The following is a 20,848-nucleotide window of genomic DNA, read 5'->3' as shown; positions in this document are numbered from 1 at the left end:
TGAAGTGGGAACGACCACTATGGTTCTTTCGCATGAGGATTGAGTGTATAACCTGATATTCTGTATTTTCTTGCAAACGATTCTGTATGAAGGCTGCAAATGATCTATTATCAATTCATTCATGAAATTCTGCTTAGTTGATTAATAGCCTACTGACCGAGGCTTCCCTCCCTTGTGTGTGTGTGTGTGTGTGTGTGTGTGTGTGTGTGTGTGTGTGTGTGTGTGTGTGCGTGTGTGTGTGTGTGTGTGTGTGTGTGTGTGTGTGTGTGTGTGTGTATGTGTGTGTGTGTGTGTGTGTGTGTGTGCGTGCGTGTGCGTGTGTGTGTGTGTGTGTATGTGTGTGTGTATGTTTGTGTGAGTGTGCGTCTCATTATCTTCTCTCCCCCCACGCCACGACCAGCCTAATCAGTGAGTCGCAGAGCAGGACCGCCCAGTCACGACCCCCACCGAGCCGGCCATAACAGATCCAGGTCACAACGTCAAGTGCATAGACTACTAATATCTAAACATGGCGTCATGGACAACACGCACAATGAACGTTCATTCCTTTCTTGTGAATCATGACTGCAATGGATTAGGCCATACATATTAATGGATATGCGAATTAAATTGGATTCGTTTTGTTCCAATTTAGTGGCTGTAATCGACTCATTCAAATACCCATTCATTGTGTGACCCATTCATGGAGCCTCCATTACGAGAGCTCATTCAGGGGCCACACACAGCATTTTAGTGACGCGGTGTCACTGCATGGTTGTATTGAACGTTACTGGATGTTCAGGTGAAGAAAGCGTTTTGGTGGGGTTACAATCCGACTACATTGCAGTCACACTGCACGCAGAAAATGGTTAGGCCTACGTGGCCTATACCGATTAATGCTAGGTCATAATATGCGGTTATATTATATTATATAGCAGGTCATTATAATGCAGTTAGCTCAGGCAAAACACTTCCAGGCGTTGTGATATCTGTCAGAGGACCGCAATGCCGACGGCCCAGTGCGCCTCATCTATACCAGAGCCTGGCTGTGCCAATAAGACCCCTGTTCTCTTCTGTGAAAATAAATAAATAAAAATGTCAAACCAGTGAGTATCATTACAACTGATCATTTAGGAAAAAATATGAAAGCATGGTTGTGGCACCCAAGGAGCCGCATTATATACAAAATCCTCCATGCCTGCGCCCCCCTGTACCTAACTGACCTTCTCTGCCAACAAACCCCATCCCAGAACCTGCAGTCCTCAGACATGGGTCTGCTTTCCACCCCCTGCACCAACCTATACGAACCTTCGGGGACAGAGCCTTCAGTGTGGCAGCACCCACCCTTTGGAACTCTCTCCCCACAGTGATTCGCAATGCCCCTACCCTGGACACCTTCAAATCAGCCCCCAAAATCCATCTGTTCACCAAGGCCTTCGGCCCCTAGTTTAGTTTTGTCTCTGTCGCTGTCTCTGTGTTTTCTGTAGCCTATAGGCCTATCTGTCTGACTTTTTTCTGTAAAATCTGTAAAGCGTCCTTGGGTTCTGTGAAAGGCGCTATATAAAACCAAGATATTATTATTATTATTATTATTATTATTATTATTATGTTAAAACGTTTTGATGTATTTGGAGGACAAACAGTTTGTCTGCATAAGTCATGTGCAGTCATTTTGAGGATTAATTGGGGGTATTTTGTGCTGAGTTAAACATATCGATATTACAAGCTTTTGATCCTTTTTTTTGCTATCCAGATCCGATTGATCTTTCTCACTTTGAGTTATTATTTCGGAATTATCAGATATCAGATAGATCAAGATCACAGAATCCAGTTTGTTGTGCTTTGAATAGGTGCTTTGAAAGTTATACATCTCACACTACATCAAATACTACTAACCTGTATTTAAGTGTCATTGCAATTTCTTGTTTATAGTGCCTTTTCACCTTCTAAATCCACCATGAATCTTCCCTTCCAGTGGGATCAAGATGAACCTGATCAGTACTTTACATTTTTAATATGCTAAACAACATTGAATCTTGATAACCAAATCCCAATCCCAATCTGAATTATCAGAATATACATTTTCAGTTCTAAGATGTAATAGAAAAAAGTGTTTAAAGGACCAATGGCCAATGGATTCTAACAATATTCCACCCTGTGATTGGGTGAGTCTAGTGCTCCCTTTTAGTATATGTACCTCCCGGCTGAAAAGAAACCTCATTAAGTTTGAAGGTCATCATGTTTATTGCTTGCTCTGAGTAAAGAGCTACTAAAGTAGAACTAGAGTAGAGCTACTTTCCTGTGAGCAAATGCAATAGTGTATAATTAGTAAAATAAACCTCCAGTTTTAATTATAATAAACAAATGGTTATTCATTATATACCGGTAACTGGATATGATTAATGTGAGCAGTTAGACGTTGGTGTGTATGTACAATACACTGTACATGTTCTGTGTACAGCACACACACACACACACACACACACATGTTTGAGCAGTATGCTTCATGGGAGGCTGGTGAAGGTAGAAATCAGAGGACAGGCTCTTGAGGAATTCCTCATTCCATTCCATGCATTATAATGAGCCTGTCTTCTGATTTCTACCTTCACAAGCCTCCCCTTGTATGCTTACAACAGGCAAGATGGTTGCTGAGTTAGCCTAGAGAAATACCCTCAAAACTTGAGGCTGTGTTCTAGACACATCCTGGAAACACTCAATGGAGCCTCCCTCCCTGGTGAGCTGTCTTCTCTCTCTCTGTGTCTGAGCAGAATGTTCCCACAGTGTGGTACCAGGGTAATTGTGGAGACCTGACAGAATTGGCAATGACCCCCTGTTGTCTAATTGCAGTACTTTGATTAACGGAGTGAAGTGCTTAGCACCGATTTATAAAGATTAAGACAGCAGCTGTTTCAAAGAGATTGTTTTCAGTATAATTGTTTTTTTTTTAATTTTCAACGTAATTAACTATGGCTGTGGTTCCCAAACTTTTTCAATCAGGCCTTTCAGTAATTTAAAATAATTCAGCCCCCCCCCCCCTAAACAACCGTCCCCATCTTTCTTAGTCATAGGCTATGTATTATTAATTTTATTTGTTGCATAGTTGTACAAACTGGCATTTTCTCTCCATAATACAAATATTACATATCTTATATATAACAACACAAATAGTTACATTGTGGAGAGAAAATGAACACAATAACATAATATAACATAAAGTAACATAACAAATAACACCATATTCCTATCTTACACATTCATATTCTCCTTGTGGAAATCATGAATTGAAAAAAGCCTACAGAATTTACTGATATTCCCTGCAGCTCAGCTTACAGTAGGCCTTCATGCTGTCAGCTGCAAGAGTTTTGAGACACAGTAGCCTACATACACTGGTCACTCGGTAGAAGTGAACCCTAAGGAGAGACATGCCATGTATCGACCATATTTCCTTATCTTCGACTTTGTGGCTTTACCTGAAACACTTGAGGGGCGTCTGCCTTTCTTTTAGACACTGACAAGAATGTGTCCATTTTGTGTCCATTTTTCTCTGAGCTAGGCTAACAATTCATACAAAATTGCATGAGAGCCGGCGATCGTTTAAATTGTAACCTAGCAACAGTGACAGTGTTTGTTTACAGCTCTCTTGTGCAACATATTTCCGCCTGGGCATTTTTAGTACAATCAGCGGTTGTTGTTTTTTTCCCCACTACAATACACTTATTTCCTCTCTCTCTGTGTCCCTCCCTCAGCCTCTTTCTCTGGATCCGTCTTCCTCGCTCCCTCAACTCTCTCTGTGTATCTGTCTTCATCCCTCCCTTCGTCCCTCCCTCCCTCCCTCCCTCAGTCTGTCTCTCTCTGTGTATCTGTCTTCATCCCTCCCTCCTTCCTTCCCTCCCTCCCTCCTTCCCTCAGTCTGTCTCTCTCTGTGTATCTGTATCCCTCCCCCTCCCTCCCTTAGCCTGTCTCTCTCTGTTGGCTGTGCTGCTCTGGTTCAGGGGAGGAAGAAGAGGATGGGTGATTCTGTAGCCCTCCTCCTCACCCTCCCACTACCCGTCCTCACCCCTAGGTGGAGTCACCCTGCGTTAGCGTCAGCCATTGCCTCGGGTCGGGAAGAGGGGGTATATGCCAGTCATGGTCTCCCTTCCACACTGATCTGCTGTCCATGCATTCTCGTTCATCCCTTCCCTTCCCTTCCCTTCCCTTCCCCTCCCCTCCCCCCTCGCTCTCCTCCTCCTCCTCTCTTCTCATCGCCATGGCACTTACTAAACACATACATGCATACACTAGACATACAGCTCAGGGTGAATGTGATTAAGTGTGTGTGTGTGTGTGTGTGTGTGTGTGTGTCATGTTGTGCCCTGAGTGTTTCGCTAAATTGCTCACTCTGCTGCACTTGGAGCACAGAGCTCATGTGACAGATGGAGAGAGGAGAGAGATGGTGGATGAAAAAACAAGGAGAGAGGAGAGAAAAGAGAGGAAGAGAGATGGAAAGGGATACTGGGTTAAAAAGGAGTGGAGATATGGAGAGAGGAGAGAAACCTATGTAGAGAAAGTCGAGTGAGACTTACCATGGATAAAACGCATCAGTTAAAAAAATTAAATAATAAAGCATACAGTGTGAGTGTGTGTGTGTGTGTGTGTGTGAGAGAGAGAGAGAGAGAGAGAGAGAGAGAGAGAGAGAGAGAGAATGAATCTATAATTGCAGTGAACTCAGCCTGTGCTGTTTGATGGATGGTCATGTACAGTAAGTGAGAGGGGGCCAGAGCTCATCAAAGCAGCCGTTGTCATACTCTCACTGCTCTGAATGGAAATCTAATCAAGATGAATTTGAATGTGCTTCTCCTTATTCCTTAGAGATATCACAGCGACATGATTCACTAATCATGGAAAGGAAATGAAAAAAATAAAAAAATAAAATAAAAAGACAGCCGCTCATTAATTTAGGTCCATGGTCTTGCTAATGAAACACAACTATGACTGACCCCTCAGACTACTGCACAGTTCTGACCTTTTCTTTGAACTTTTAAACCACAGCTATGGATAGATTTAAAGAAAAGAAGAAGTGTGTCATTTGGCGTTGAAAGAGTTGCGTAATGTCAGTAATGTCAGAGTTTCTGTGAAGCCAAGTGTGTTTATGATGCTCCGACTACATAATCCCAGGGACAAATCAGATTATCTGCTCTAAGAACTCCAAAAGATTACATAAAAGTAAGTAGGAGAAGGAAGGGGGAAAAAAAGAGAAACACTTGCAATAAGTACTACAGAACGTAAACGCACTGTATAGCATATGACTCTATTTAGGCCAATATGGGGTAACAAGTCTCTGGCATTCGCACCTTTTCTGTGGTGCAGAGTAAGTAACGTAGTAACGTTTATTTATGTACCACAAAATGTACAACGACAAGAGCCGCCGAAAGTGCTTAACAGATAAAATATAAAGAGAAAAACAAGATAAAAGAGATTAAATACAGATGAAAGAAAACTGATCAAATAGAAAAATACACTAAAAGCAAGGTGCAGTACAAATAAAACTGCAAAGAGTGCAGTGTGGGGAAGGCAGGTCCACCAGAGGAGGCTCCTTGGCGGTCCTTTAGATCATGAGGTCAGAGCTGCTCCAGTGAATGCTTGGTTAATGTGTAATAAAAGACCCATAAATCTTGTGTGAAGCTGCTGTATGTACAGTATATGACTATATATATATTATCCAGTGGGGGAAATAAGTATTGACATTTTGTCCATATTAACATTTTGTCCAGTAAATGTATTTCCAATTCAGCCTATTCAAATGCACCAGACTATTAACACAATCAATCCAGACAAAAAAATCTAAACATTAAAGTCCATATGTAAATAAAGTTATGTGTAATAAAGCGGAATGAGTGGAAGTGGAAGTATACAGGAGTGTACGATAGGGGTAGTGGTGGTCTAGTGGTAGTGAGTTGGACTTGTGATCGGAAGGTTGTGAGTTCAAAATCCCGCCTGAAGCCACACCACTACTAGTGTGCCCTTGGGTAAGGCACTTAGCCCTCAGTTACTCCAGGGGGAATGTCCCTGTAATTCGTAATTGTAAGTCGCTTTGGATAAAAGCGTCTGCTAAATGGCAAAATTATTATTAAAATTAATTAATTATTGTACGACTCACACATGAAACCTCTTCCTAGCCGTCTGTAGACCAGGGATGGAGGCAAATACTATTTGAATCACAGTCTATTCAAAAGAAAGAGAATGTTAATTGAAATGCTGTACTTTTTCTGAGTGGGGCAGTCCCACTCATATTTTTTCATTTTATTGGACAGGTATAGTGATGACAGACAGAAAGTAAGGAGAAGAAGGGAGACAGGGCATGGGCCGGATTTGAACCCATGCCAACATGGGCATACAGTATGTGTGCACTGTAGACTGTGGTGCTAGACCACTGGACCACCAACCACAGTTTAAAGACACAAATACACTCGCTTACATTGTACGAAACCATCTGGCATACGACAATGACATATAGAATTTATGTGCTCTTAAGTATATATAAGAATGCAGTCCAGACAAAGCGGTCAGTCTGTGCCTAGCCTGTTTTGATGGTACTGGACTCACCATTCTGCAAGAATGGTTAGATGCTCTGATTCAATAAAAAGTTGTTGAATGGTATTGACTGTGTCATGGACATTATTCCTTTGTCTCACATCGCTAAATTCACAACAGTAATGAATGGAATGGATTGATCAGAGAGATCAATAAGGTGGATATGGAGAGAGCAGAACAAGACCAGGACCAGTGGTTGATTTAGACCAGAGTAATTGATCCATCTTCCTGGTCCTCTTTGAGAAACTGTGCTGCTAGATTGTGCTCATCTATTTGGCCTGGGAATCATAACCGATGTTATACTCACCCACTCTCTCACACAGCCACATGCCTTAGGAAGCCACATGAAATGTAACAGCATTGGGAAAGTACTGTGTGTGTGTGTGTGTGTGTGTGTATGTTCTCTCAGTCAGTGTGTTTACAGTAGCAGTGTGTGACATCTATAAACACATATTACACACTTGAGACATGTGTTTCAACAGTAGGAGGTAGAGAGCCCAACTCTAACCCTCCCAGTCTTGTCCTCTTCTAGCACGATGACTGACAATGGCCCCAGGCCTGAGCATAGATTACTTTTTCCGTAAAATGTATTTTGTTCTAAGTCGCTTTGGATAAAGGCGTCTGCTAAATGCCAAAAATATAAATGTAAATGGATTGAGGAATGGTATCAGAAACACACACCATTCCAGGCATTACAACGGGCCCGTCCTCCGATGTCTACCTCCACCAGCCTCCCCTACGGTAGGCTTATTATAGTGTTACATAAACATGCAGGCGTTCAGGGGTTAAGCGTTGACCATGTAACCGCAGGGTCCCCGGTTCGATTCCGGCCGTGGACAGATCCTGCATGTCATCCATCCTCTCTCTCTCACCCATCCTTCTTGTCTAAATCTCTACTGTATCTGTCAATACAATGAAAATATGAGTGGGACTGCCCCACTCAGAAAAAAAAACAAAAAAAACAAAACATGCAGGCGTTCTGCCCTCCCTGCTCCTACGAGGCTCTCCTCTATGTAGGTTAGTCATGTTCTAGCATGAGATACTGAGTGAATCCATCGCCTGCTGTGCGTCATGCAGACAGTTGTGAGAGGCCACCTGTTTCTGTTGTGAAGAAGGAAGAGCCAAATCATTGGATGAAAAGATTTCTACAGATATCTACACATATCTGCTGTGGGTAAGACAGTTGATAAAAGGGGCTTAGAGACGATTGATATTCATAAGCCTTTAAGGAACGGTTATTCTTATTACCACTACAGTATCTGTAAGGGAAATTGAAAATTCAAACACCATGCAGGGGAGTTCAATATGCTGCTGTAGTGCTGCCCCCTAGAGGAGATTATAAGCACTAACAAATGTTTAGCAAGACTTATTGTAAAAAATAAATAAAAGACAGTTTGGAATAGAATGCATTTTCTATCTTCTCTCAAGCACATTCTTGTGATGTTTCTTGGAGTGTGTGAAAGAAAAAGTGAGTAAGCAACAGAGAGAGAGAGAGAGAGAGAGAGAGAGAGAGAGAGAGAGAGAGAGAGAGAGAGAGAGAGAGAGAGAGAGAGAAAGAAAGAAAGAGAGAGAGAGAGAGAGTGAGTGAGTGAGTAACAGAGATTGTAAATAGGCAGTGAAGAGTTAAAGGCCTATTGTCTTCCGCCAGGTGGCATCATTCCTATGTGACTAGTCCCTCATCTGACAGTGTGGACGGAGACAATGGATAAAGGTCAGGAATTACAGTCAGAAACACAGCTATGAAACTGTGGCAGTGTGCAACCTGAGATGACGTGGGTGATGCAGTCTTGATCAGGGTCTGAATCAGTTCTATTGCACATTGGGGCAGGATTACTTTTGCTCTCAATCATCCTGGGTCCCTGAGGGAAGAGAGTGGAAGAGATAGACAGACACACACACACACACACACACACAAAATAGGAGTGGAACAATAACACTAGTGACTGAATCCTTTCTGAGAACGTTATTCCACTGGTCATGGGTTGGGTGGCGACGCTGGCATGGGTTAAGGATTACAGTTACTTTGGTTAGGGTTTAGGATGAGTCTTCTTAGTTTGGTTAGGGTTAAGGGTTAGTTTGGTTAGTGTTTGTATGTTTTCTGGTACCCTCCCTGCATTCTCTCCGGAAGTCTCTTGTCAATCTGGGAGGATTCGTTCTCTGGGATTAGACTGCCTCTGGGGATTAGTGGACATGTGTTCTTTGGCAACAATCTCACACGAGCTTGATTTATATTCCAGATTATGAGAGTCTCACGCAAGTTCTCATCAGCTAGGGTTACCCAGTTACCCCACTTCTGCATAGTGGGTGGAATTGTAGACAGATGTAGAGGCAGACAGTCATTTTGTCCTGTGCCAAACCTCTGACTTAATTTTCATGTAGCTGACACAATGCCAGTGTTGTCTGATCTGTAATGTATCATACACGGTTCGCCAAAAGTTTCATGCTGGTCTCTGATGTCATTGCTTACTGGGATGGTATAAGGACACAACGATCATGCATTCTCTGAGTTTTGATTTAAGCCTGCAGTGCATCACCCTAAGACTATGGTGAAATTGTGTTGATACGCTATTGTCATTACTCTCATTTTCCCCATATTGTGCGCTAACAGTTTTACTAAAACAGCACAACATAACCTGGTCACGAGTTTCACATATATTTACTTGAATATTATTTGTTAGTGTGGATAGTCACCAGACACCGGAAGTACCGTACAGTTACGCGTAGACAGTCATCTGACTGAAAGTAATGGCAAAGTACAGTAAACTTCACGATTCCTTGCAACTCCTGCACGACAAAAGCATAATGTGAATCTTGTCTTCAACTTAGAGTCAGGTATAACTTCATGTTAACTTGTGTCACTAGGTCATGTGATCAGTATTATGTAGGCCTACTGCCTGCTTTATCAGGTCCATAACCGTCTGATGTTTATTAGGGAATACATTTCCACATGTTGCATGTGTACCTTTTCCACTTCAGAATAACTGTAGGCGTGAAACTAAATGTGTGTGACTGCTGTAGATATGGTAGTATCTTTCAGTGACTGAACTTCAAAACACGCATCTATAGTAAAATATCTTTAAAACTGTGTGCTGTGTGGACAAACACATAGTACACATGGTCTGCATACATTTATTACCTCTGTAATAACACTTCAAATGTTTGAATGAACTTTTGTTTTGCTCATTTGACAACTCCAAAGCAACTTGTATCTGTACTATATTTACAGATGGAATACCAGAGCTTAAACAACGTCCTGCTCAACAATCCGAACAACACACGCCACAGCATGGAGCTATGGCCAAAGGTAATGAACCTAACACAAGCATGACTGCACAAGATTGAACATCGTACAAGAGATAGACAATACATCAATTCCTTAGTGGTTTACATTCATTATAAATGTTGTACCATTTGATGTGACAGTACAAAGTAGAACCCTTCAGATATCCCTTTTGGAAATAAAAACAAAATAAACAAAAAATTAAAGATATAATTGCATAAGAGGGTAAACTTTGACTGCAACTACTTCGTCAAATCAGATAACATGAGAATTATTTAAACATTTTTAACAACATTCACATGACAGACACCATCTCTTTTTTTCCAAAGACAAATGATACTTCTGGTTTACAACAGCAGCCATGTCAAGACATGGGAGTGATAGAACTGGACAACCATGTAGAGACTGGCTCATATCAGATAGGACGAAAGTGGTTTAGCGAAACACAAGGAGAAAGGGACACAAAAGAGAAAACTTGCACAAAAAAACAAAACAACAGACTTTCTGTGCGTGCTTACAGACTAGTCCATCACTTTTACTGTCAATGATGTTCCTCTGTATATTTTGTCAAGTGGAGGAAGTACAAGTTAAGTACCGTTTTGGCAATAGTGTTTCTCGTAAACGCTCTGTACCGAAGATGTATTATTTTTTGTCTTTCTTTTTTTTTTTTTACATTAGTTGAACTGTCTCCGGTCTCACACTTTGGCTTCTCCACAACGAACGCACAAAGAGTTGGATACATAATCTACGGTTACATTTTAAGCAGTATAGTGGGGTGCAAAAATTTGGGCACTCCTGGTTTAAATGTCTGTTACAATTAATCTCCAAGTGATTGAAAGCAAACCTGAACACTAAATGCTGCAAAGTTAAACATGACACCTTTCTGCACATTTTAAAGCAAGGTTTCTTTTTATTTTCAGTTTTCAGTTTTTAAATGATAAAAAAGGAAAAGGGCCCTGTGCAAAAGTTTGGGAACCCTTTTGGATTATTTAAGGCCCAGACCAAGGTGATTTACTCATTAGGGCTTCAATGAGTCAGGTGAATATAATTCCAGGGTTGAACTATATATTCTGAAGTAACTCCATGCCTTCTAAAGTATCCGACTGCGGTGGCTGTTGTGTCTGGTTTTAAAAACCATGGGTTCCTCTACACAGTTGTCCAAGGATGTCAGAATCAAGATAGTTCACTTCCACCATCAAGGCTACAAAAAACTCTCGCAACGTTTCAAACTACCCATTTCCACTGTCAGAAACATCATCAGAAAATGGAAAATAAATGGAACAATTGAAGTCAAGGAATCTGGAAGACCAAGAAACATTTCTGATAGAATGGCCCGAGATCTGGTGAGAAACGCTCAGAAGAGCCCACACATCACTGTAAAAAAGAATAGCAGACACCGGTCTAGTTGATCACAGGACAACAATACAGCGTACCGTAAACAACAAAGACCTACATGGCAGAGTTGCCAGAAAGAAGCCTTTCCTACAACCTCAACAAAAAATGAAGTGTCTAAAGTACACAAAAGAAAACCTTGAGAAACCTGAGGCATGTGCTTTGGACTGACGAAACCAAAATGTTACTTTCTGGCCACAACCAAAGAAGGTATGTGTGGAGAAAAAAGGATGAAGCATTTGTAGTGAAGAACACTGTGCCAACTGTTAAGCATGGAGGTGGATCCATTATGCTTTGGGATTGTGTAGCAGCTGGGGGCACAGGCAATATTGTGCGGGTGGTAGGAAGAATAGATTCCGCCAAATATCAAGACATTCTAGAGGCTAATGTTCGAAGGTCAGTCCAGAAATTGAAGTTGAAGAGAGGTTGGGTATTCCAGCAAGACAATGACCCGAAGCATACCTCAAAACCAACCATGAAGTACCTCCAGGAAAGACGGATGAAGGTTTTGGAATGGCCATCACAGTCCCCAGACTTGAATATTATTGAAAATCTGTGGAGAGATCTCAAACATGCTGTGCATGCAAGAAGGCCGAAGAATATTTCTGAGCTAGAGTTGTTCTGCCAGGAAGAATGGGGGAAAATTCCCAAAACAAGAATTGAAAGACTCTTAGCTGACTACAGGAAGCATTTGCAAGCTGTTATAGTTGCCCGAGGAGGAGTTACAAAGTACAAGCTGACAGGGTTATCAAACTTTTGCACAAGGCCTTTTTCCTCAATGATATTTTGAAACTGTAAAATCTTTAAAAAATTAAAATGAATCTTGCTTTAAAATGTGATGAAATGTGTCATGTTTAACTTTGTACCATTTAGAGGTTAGGTTAGCTTCTTTTCACTTAGATATTAATTGTAAAAGGCATTTTTGACTAGGGGTGGCCACATTTTTGCACCCCACTGAAATAGAAAAATCATCTCAGTCAGCCAAAGTTAACAAGATTGGTATGACGTTGTTTACACTACGAAAGAGCATGAACTTCATATCATCCTTTGATGATAAGCACCAGTGCACACATAATCCTGTTACTTTATCAAACATAGCTTTACAAGATCTCCGGATTTCTGATTGCACAAATGTTTGTTGAAAATGGTATATTTCTGTTGAACTTTTGTTCAAGCTAACATTGGCCTTCTTAACATGTTTGGTAGGCTACTGTACTTCAAAGAGTAGAACTCTTAATAATAATGAAAAAAATTAAAAATAGAGAGGATGATGTCTTGGCTAGAAGCTGTCATATAGTACCTCTGAAGTAGGAGGAGTGTCAGTACAGCTCAGATAATTACATTATAAAATAATAATAGAAATATTAGTAATGATTCCCTGCTGAGAAAAAAAGTGAAAGAAATGTGGGCATTCTAACATTACGGCAATGTTGACTTTTAACTTAAGCTCTGTCCTGACTTTTAATTACAGTCATAGTAAATGGGAGGATAGAAAGTACACAGTCTGAGAATACTGGTGTGTGGACTTGTATCAGGGGAGAGGCTGGTGGAGGTAGAAATCAGAGGACGGGTTTAATGTAATGCCTGGAATGGAATGAGGAATGGTATCAAGCACGTGTTCCGTGAGCCTGTCCTCTGGTTTTCTACCTCCACCAGCCTCCACTGATTGGCATAGATAGAGGAGGAACTTGTAGAGAGGCGACCCCGGAAAGCCCAACTGAAAAAGACAATGGACATGACTAGAGGGAAACATAATGACAAAGACAGACAATGACAGAAAGATGCCATCTGATGGATTCAGAGAGAGAGAGAGGGTCGCTGGTCTGGACAGACTGTTCCTCTCTCTGCTGCTTCCCCATGGCACAGCCACACGTCTCCACAGATCACGGGGCAAAAAACGAACGAATCAAATTAATGAACTAATTACAAATCATAGAATGAATACACAGAAAATACATGTACACTGATTACCATTTAACCCCCCGCCCCCCCAACCCTAATCCTCCCGGCCCCATACAAAAAGATACAAAATAATCATAATGTGAATACAAAATAATATATATTTTTCTAAATAGCCTGCAAATGACATACTGCAGCCGTTGCTGGTGGATAGAACACTGACCTTTGTGGAATGTCCCGTCAACCAAAACACTGAGGGTTCAAAGGTCATTCCTCACGTTTCTGTCTTTAGTTGATGATGTCACTTTGTCACATTGAACTTAACAATTAACTAACCAAATTTCCCTAAGTGCTTACATTGGGTTTGGTACAAATACACATCTGTGCTTGAAGTAGATACAAAAAATGCACAGGAATTCCAATTTGAAGAATTTGAAGGCTTTCACAGGCAAAAGGTCTAGCATTGTTAAAGTGCACATCATTGATACAACAGCATACCATGAACGCATATGGTATCAATGTAATTGTTTGTACTAATCGTTCTGCCTGTTCCTTTCAACAACAAATGGACAGCTCATGGATGGTACCTTTCCTTCATGGCTAATACATGTAGCCTTCATCAGTAGATACTCCACAGACGTATCTTGGCGTATCACTCATGTGGAGTGAACAGTGGACATTCTATACCACTGAGATATTTCTCATCCCCTGAGATATCTCTCGTATCTCGTTTTTTTGGCACTTCTGGTTGAACTATGGCTTTTTTGACATGGCAAAGAGCTGAACAAGAGTCTTTGTTCAGCATAAGCTGTAGGCTGGACATCTGAGACCCAGGGAGGCTGAAGACTGGGCGACAGAGGTCCGGGACCAGGCACTTGGGGCTGGTTCTCCATCATGCCAGGTCCTGGGGGGGTCTGGAGCCCTACCACCGGCCACTGACACTGGCCATGTCAGGGTGGAACTGACGAGAGAGACGCCCGCTAGCGCCCCCTTCCAGGAAGGAGGACCTTATGGGCGGTTCAAACAGTTTCCTCCTGTTCTTGTTCAGTTCTGTAAAACACAAAAATAACGGAATATCTCAATAACAAGGAAAAAAAACGCATGTAACAAACGTTGTTTTCCATAAAGGAAACAATGATTCCATAATGACTCCATCCAACACTGACTCTACTGGAACTGCAATGCTAAGAAACCAAGTTGAGGGAAATATGACCTGAAAGTGAGATGTTTTGCTTCACTCAAACTTGATCAACAATGACAAGAAAAAGTGCCTCAATTAGCCAACGCAAAAAAAAGGAGACCAATGAAAACATGTCAATAAAATGGTCCAGCAAATTTGAATTATTCATATGACATTTGCATATCACCATGCCTGCCAGCATAAACCTTGAATATGATATGAAAGCCATGAGACGGACAACTCCAAGTCTCATGATACTCATGATGCTCTTTATACTGGCAGAAATACAGGAAGTAGAGCTGAATGATCTGGTGTAGTCTTGACTGGTACTCTCTCTCTTTCTTTTTAGAGAGGTGGAAGGCACGTTCCTGTTCTTCAGCCCTGGGAGTCCTTCAGACATGATTCAAGTTGAACTGTGCTTGGCTCAGGAGCATAGCAGTGGAACTAACGTTTGTCTTTAGCCCTCTCCCCTCTTCCTCCCGCTCCCTCCTAACCAGAACACAGACAGGCTTCCTTTCCCTCTCCCTCCTAACCTTCCCCCCTCTCCCTCTCCCTCTTATCCTTCAGCCCTCTCCCTCCCAGACAGAACACACACATAGCTACTGTAGCATTCATTCACTCATTCACTCGAATGACACGACCCAACCAGTGCATGCGTGTTTGATACCACTCCTCATTCCGATACATGCATTAGAACGAGCCTGTCCTCTGCTTTCTAGCTCCACCATCCTCCCCTGCTGGAGGACTAACAGCAACAGTATTACCCAGTGCTCTTCTCCTGTATCGACAACCAAGGATCAGTTTCAGTCACAACAGAGTGATGGGGGCATTGATAACCTCAAAACTGCACTTCTGAGCATCAAAACCAATGGATGTCATTAGAGATAGATTGTAATTGATGTTCATCAATAGGACTGTCAGACTGTCTGTCATTCAGGCATGTGGCAAAGCTAGACATAACATAAGCTTAATGAAAAGCATAAAAGCCAGTTTGACGTAGACGCCTCCATCAGGAGAGTTTTGGCAGTACCCAACAACCTCCCCGTAGACACTTTTGACAGGAGCAGGATCAGCTTGATCTCCCACATGGCTGAGGAGGGAGAGAGCACGGGAACTGGGCAGACACACACTCATGTCACTGGAACTGAATTGAGCGTGTGTGCGCGCGTGTGCGCATGCGTGCCAGCTCAGTTCAGTTCCAGTGACATGAGTGTGGAGCGCACGCGCACACGCACACGCACACACACACACACACACACACACACACACACACGCACACACACACACACACACACACACACGAGACATTCCCACCTGAGATGGCGAGCAGCATTTTCCGCCGAGCTCCAAACGTGGTGATACCGAGCTCCTTCAGGTCCTGGTCCGTCAGGGTGAGGAAGGTCTGAAGATCAATCTGGAAGAGCAACATCTCAATCATGCTATTGCACATTACATAGTATTCATGAACAAGAAGTCCATTCACTGTTTACTTTTGGGACATGAAGCCAGTGGAGGCTGGTGGACTTGTGTGTTTGATCCCATTCCTCATTCCATTCCATTCCATGCATTACAATGAGGCCGTCCTCCGATTTCCACCTCCACTATCCTCCCCCATCACAGTAACCTGTGATCTCTGTCTGACATCAAGTGAAATGAGCCTGAGAGGCTAGTAAACCCTACCTTAAATTGTGACTAGCTAACCCATGCTTAAGGTAGCATCTCCATGATTACAAGGGCGGCTGTGGCGCAGGAGGTAGAGCCAGCGTCTAACGATTGTAAGGTCGGCAGATCGGCAGTTCGAACCCCGGCTGGCCACATGTCGAAATGGCCTTGGGCAAGACACTGAACCCCATATTGCTCCCAATCAGCAGGCCGGCGCCTTTCATGGTAGCTTGCCGCCATTGGTGTGTGAATGTGTGTGTGAATGGGTGAACGAGAGGCCGTTGTAAAGCGCTTTGGAATAAGGCGCTATATAAGTCAGTCCATTAACAACACGCCAGGATTAACACAACCTTGGGTAAATCAAATGCAACATTTTTGCCATTTAGCAGACGCCTTATTCCAAAGCGACTTACAATCAATGCATCTGACTAAGTAAGTGAATTATCTATCCACTAGTCATAGCAGGACAAAATACTCTATGCTCAGGTCAGGGGCCAAATGCTAACACGCTAACATGCTAAGTGCCAGCCCCATGTCCCCGGTTCTGGCCCAGTATGTAGCCTACCTCCTGCTGTTGGAACACGTCCGTGTACTTCCCCAGACCCAGCGTGCTGAAGAGCTCCGGGAGGTCCGACCCTTTCAGTGACGAGCCCAGGCTGCAGCCGTTGCTCCCGGTAACCGAGGAGATGCAGTCCATGTAGCCGGTGCCGCTGAGATAGTGCTCCGCAGCTGTCAATCAAACCCAGACAGTTCGGAAAAGACCGGGAGGGTGGAAATAATTATTAATAGTCACACCCAGGAGAGTTCCATTGATGAAGCTGTCATCTTTGTTTCCACCAAATATTATTTACCGTGTTAACATGGCATAAACCAACATGACATAAACCAACATGACATAAACCAACATACTTAGAGCTCAGCCTGTAGATGGAAGGATAATAAACATACCTTAAAACATACCTTTTTAGCATTAACCTTTGAGCTCTTTTTACCATGCTTTAGTCTATATTAGTCTCTAGAGTACCATGCATTAGTCTCTAGAGAATCTAGAGTTCTCGTTCTCTGCTTTTACTATTTTAGACTCCCATTAATGTCTTACTGTCATACATGAATGTCATACTGTCATACATTAATGTCTTACTGTCATACATTAATGTCTTACTGTCATACATTAATGTCTTACTGTCATACATTAATGTAATATCCTCTTATGTTTTGTCTCGTTATCTTTTCATTGTTTTTATTCACCTTCCTGTAAAGCACATTGTGTTGCCTCCGTGTATGAGATGTGCTCTATAAATCACATTAGATTTACCATGAGATGGTTAAGGATTAATTGGATGAGAGATACTCATGCTACTACTCTGCAGCCAAACCGGTAGTGTTCATCATTATTCACTTTGATGTTAAGAACAGTTAAGATTGGATGTGAGGTAGATGAGGAGGAAGAGACCAAAAGCTCTTTTGATATTAGCTGAGGACAGGTGCGTAGGCGCTTGATGCAACACCAATACACTGATCTCCTCCTACACACACTCAGAATGTCTTAATTAAACACATCATATTCCCCTACCCACACACACACAGACACACACACACACAGACACACACACACACACACACACACACACACACACACACACACACACACACAGTCTTAATTAACCACATTATCTTCACAGACGCACACACATGCACACACACGTCTTAATTAACCAGACTATCTTCAAGGCTCAAGGTTATCTGTCTCATTTCTCTCGGCCGAGGGAAGTGAACTTTTTGATTAGGAGAGAGAGGCGGAATATGGTCCTGTAGCCCTCTCTAACCTTCATCATTTATTCAGTAACTCTTCAAGTCGTACTGACTCACAGAATAAAGTGAAGGTGAGGTGGTGGTTGGGTCTCAGCTCACCGGATTTGTTCTGTTTCCTCTTGGGACTGCTGAGCGGGGTGGGGAATTCTGAGCAGATGGGAAGGCCGTTGGCCATCCCGATCCGATCTCTCCAGTTGTCTGAGTCGCTGCCGTTCCCTATACCCTCTCTGCTTCCGGAGCGCGACAGGGACAGTGGAGAGCCCTGGGGGGAGACGGGGGGAGGGGAGAGGGGGGGAGGTGGGAGGGAAGAGGGGGTGGTCATCAGAGAGAGATAAGAGATAGAGAAATGTTCAGTCTCAGTCAGGGTTGTTGTTGTGAGAATGTGAGTAGCTACCAGTAAACGCCTACCTCCGACCATAGCCGTGCCACTAGTGACATTGATGCAAATAATAAGTGTCTAATAATAAATGCCACGTCAAAACGAATTATTCATTCCACGGTATGGATTCTCTGTTGATACGAGCGGATGATTACAGCGATGCATTTGAGCTCGCTGTTGCGACATTACCAGGATTTTCAACAGTCTTGACAGCTCATTTGTGGCGGTCTTGTATGGAAACGATAATAACGACCATCGATCAAAGACCATTCTGTGTTTGACAGATTTATCGTAGGCTCATCATGTCAGTGGATATGTGTTCTCAGTAGGTTATGACTTATTCAGCTCTGTCATATTGTGGGTTCGAGCAGCAGTTTGGCACAAGCGGCCAGGGAAGCAAAATAACCGCATGTCTCCAATACGCTTTGTGGTTAAAGCAAATAAATGCCCGGGCTACTAAAATAATTGTTATGGTATTTACCTTTCATATGTACTGTTATCATCATACTTTTACAAGGTTATGTTATACAATATAGTCTTAGAACCCGTCAAGTTCCGTGAGAACATGGTTTTACGGGGCCGGGCTTGCTGGGGTATCTACCTCGTAGGTGGTGCTCATGGTGGGTTTGTAGGGGACGTGGTTGGCCCTGCGTAGCTCCTTGATGGTCTCTGCCGGCATGGACTTAGAGAAGCCCAGACCACTCCACGTGTTGGTGGGGGTCCGCACCTCCGTCACAACAGGCTTCTTCAACATGGCTAAAGACACACACACACACACACACACACATTGAATGGTCAGAATTAAGATTTGAGAACAGTTGCAACACAATGTCCTACAGCTAAGCAGCAGTAGAAGTTCTCTGAAAGGTCAACTCTTTACCTTTAGTAGCTAAAAGCTTCTTCTGTTCATAGTCAAATGCCTGAAGGAGGAATGGAAGAAAAGGAGAGTGTCAGTTTTGAGTTTTTTAACAACTATCAGTAAAAGAGAGAGAGAGGGGAAGTGGTCTACCAAAAGAGACGTGAAACGGTCCGGGATTTCAAAGGCACATGCACGACTACCTGCATGTTGGCGAAGGAGGAGTCAGGTGACAGGAGGATCCTCTCCCTCTCACTCTGCTGGGCGGCCCGCTCTGCCGCCCGCTCGCTCCCGGGGGCCCTCTTGTCTGTCACAGGGCCGTCTGACGAGCTGGACTCTGGGTCCGATAGGAGACAGTCTGAGCTGGGGGGGAGAGGGCGGGAGAGAGGGGGAAGGGGAGATAGAGGAAGAGGAGAGGGGGAAGGGTAGAGAGAGGGAGAGGGAGAGGGAAGGGGAGATAGAGGGAGAGGGAGAGGGAGAGGGGGAAGGGGAGAGAGAGGGAGAGGGAGAGGGGGAAGGGGAGAGAGAGGGAGAGGGGGAAGCGGAGAGAGAGGGGGACGGGGACAACCGCATATGTTAAAAACAGACAGCGTGGCACATCAAGGCATGGATGATTGTCCTCTCCTGTGTTTTCAAATAGTACCTTGTAAAGGAGAACAACACTCCAATGATTATTTTTTCCTTCTCATCAGTCCACCATAAGCATGATTCCAAAATATAATTATGTTTTCCGTGAAGACTGGAATAATGAGAAATAATACTTGAACATTATTTCTGAGTAAAGTACTCCTTTAAGCCCATTTCCAGTGCCCAAGATACTCTACTTTCAGACAGGTTCTAGATTAGTTGGTTGGGTTTAGGTTGTAGGTTCTAGACAAACATACTGTAGATGGTTGGTTGGGTCGGGGTTGTAGTTAGGTTCCAGACAAACATACTGTAGATGGTTGGTTGGGTCGGGGTTGTAGTTAGGTTCTAGACAAACATACTCTAGATGGTTGGTTGGGTCGGGGTTGTAGTTAGGTTCTAGACAAACATACTCTAGATGGTTGGTTGGGTCGGGGTTGTAGTTAGGTTCTAGACAAACATACTGTAGATGGTTGGTTGGGTTGGGGTTGTAGTTAGGTTCTAGACAAACATACTGTAGATGGTTGGTTGGGTCGGGGTTGTAGTTAGGTTCTAGACAAACATACTGTAGATGGTTGGTTGGGTTGGGGTTGTAGTTAGGTTCCAGACAAACATACTGGAGATGGTTGGTGGGTTGGGGTTGTAGTTAGGTTCTAGACAGACATACTCTAGATCAGGGGTGTCCAAACTACGGCCCGCGGGCCAACTGCGGCCCATGGTCCGTTTTTAATTGGCCCAAAACAAATTCTAAAAATATAATTATTCTGTCATTTCTAACTGCAATTGCGGCATTGCGCCGACGTGGTGGCTGTTTCGCAAATAAGTTAGCTTTCGTTTTCGCTAGCGAAATAGCTGATAGTTGATGTTGACTGCTCAAGGAGAATATTTGAAAGTACAGAATGCCTGAGAGCCTTATATTGCATTATATTGCATTATATTTTGAATGGTCATCTTGGTGCCTGAATATTGTGTTTTCCTTTACATAAATAATGACATTTCCACCATAAATTGATGCAGAAAGGGCACAAATTGGTGCATATCAATTCACCAGAATGCAAGAAATTAAGTGTTTGATGTTTAAGGACCCCCAGACAGCTCTGCTTCATGGGTCCCCCCCGATGTCAAACACCACTGGTACCACCTCCGCCCCATTTTGAGCCAGGAAAAACCCTGTACACTCATCATCCACCAAGAAGCCCTCTGTGCCAAGGC

The 20,848-nt window shown here is 43.1% G+C and overlaps 1 protein-coding gene across 1 annotated transcript in view; it reads right to left on the bottom strand.

Annotated features, from left to right (window-relative positions):
• Nucleotides 1-14,045: 14,045 nt before the first annotated feature.
• The window catches only part of bicc1a (BicC family RNA binding protein 1a), a gene marked incomplete at both ends in the record, with an annotated part of 56,908 nt that continues 50,105 nt past the window's right edge, over nucleotides 14,046-20,848 (bottom strand). The window contains 7 exons of the mRNA XM_080549297.1: nucleotides 14,046-14,173; nucleotides 15,618-15,717; nucleotides 16,531-16,694; nucleotides 17,877-18,039; nucleotides 18,758-18,912; nucleotides 19,037-19,076; nucleotides 19,216-19,375. Of these exons, the coding sequence (XP_080405423.1) occupies nucleotides 14,046-14,173; nucleotides 15,618-15,717; nucleotides 16,531-16,694; nucleotides 17,877-18,039; nucleotides 18,758-18,912; nucleotides 19,037-19,076; nucleotides 19,216-19,375 (910 nt within the window). The remainder of the gene's footprint in view (nucleotides 14,174-15,617; nucleotides 15,718-16,530; nucleotides 16,695-17,876; nucleotides 18,040-18,757; nucleotides 18,913-19,036; nucleotides 19,077-19,215; nucleotides 19,376-20,848) is intronic.

Source organism: Nansenia antarctica (assembly GCF_963989245.1).
Source record: "Nansenia antarctica genome assembly, chromosome: 1".
NCBI classification, from domain to species: domain Eukaryota; kingdom Metazoa; phylum Chordata; class Actinopteri; order Argentiniformes; family Microstomatidae; genus Nansenia; species Nansenia antarctica.
Note: the sequence above shows the minus strand (reverse complement) of the source record. Positions and strands in the feature narration are given on the sequence as shown.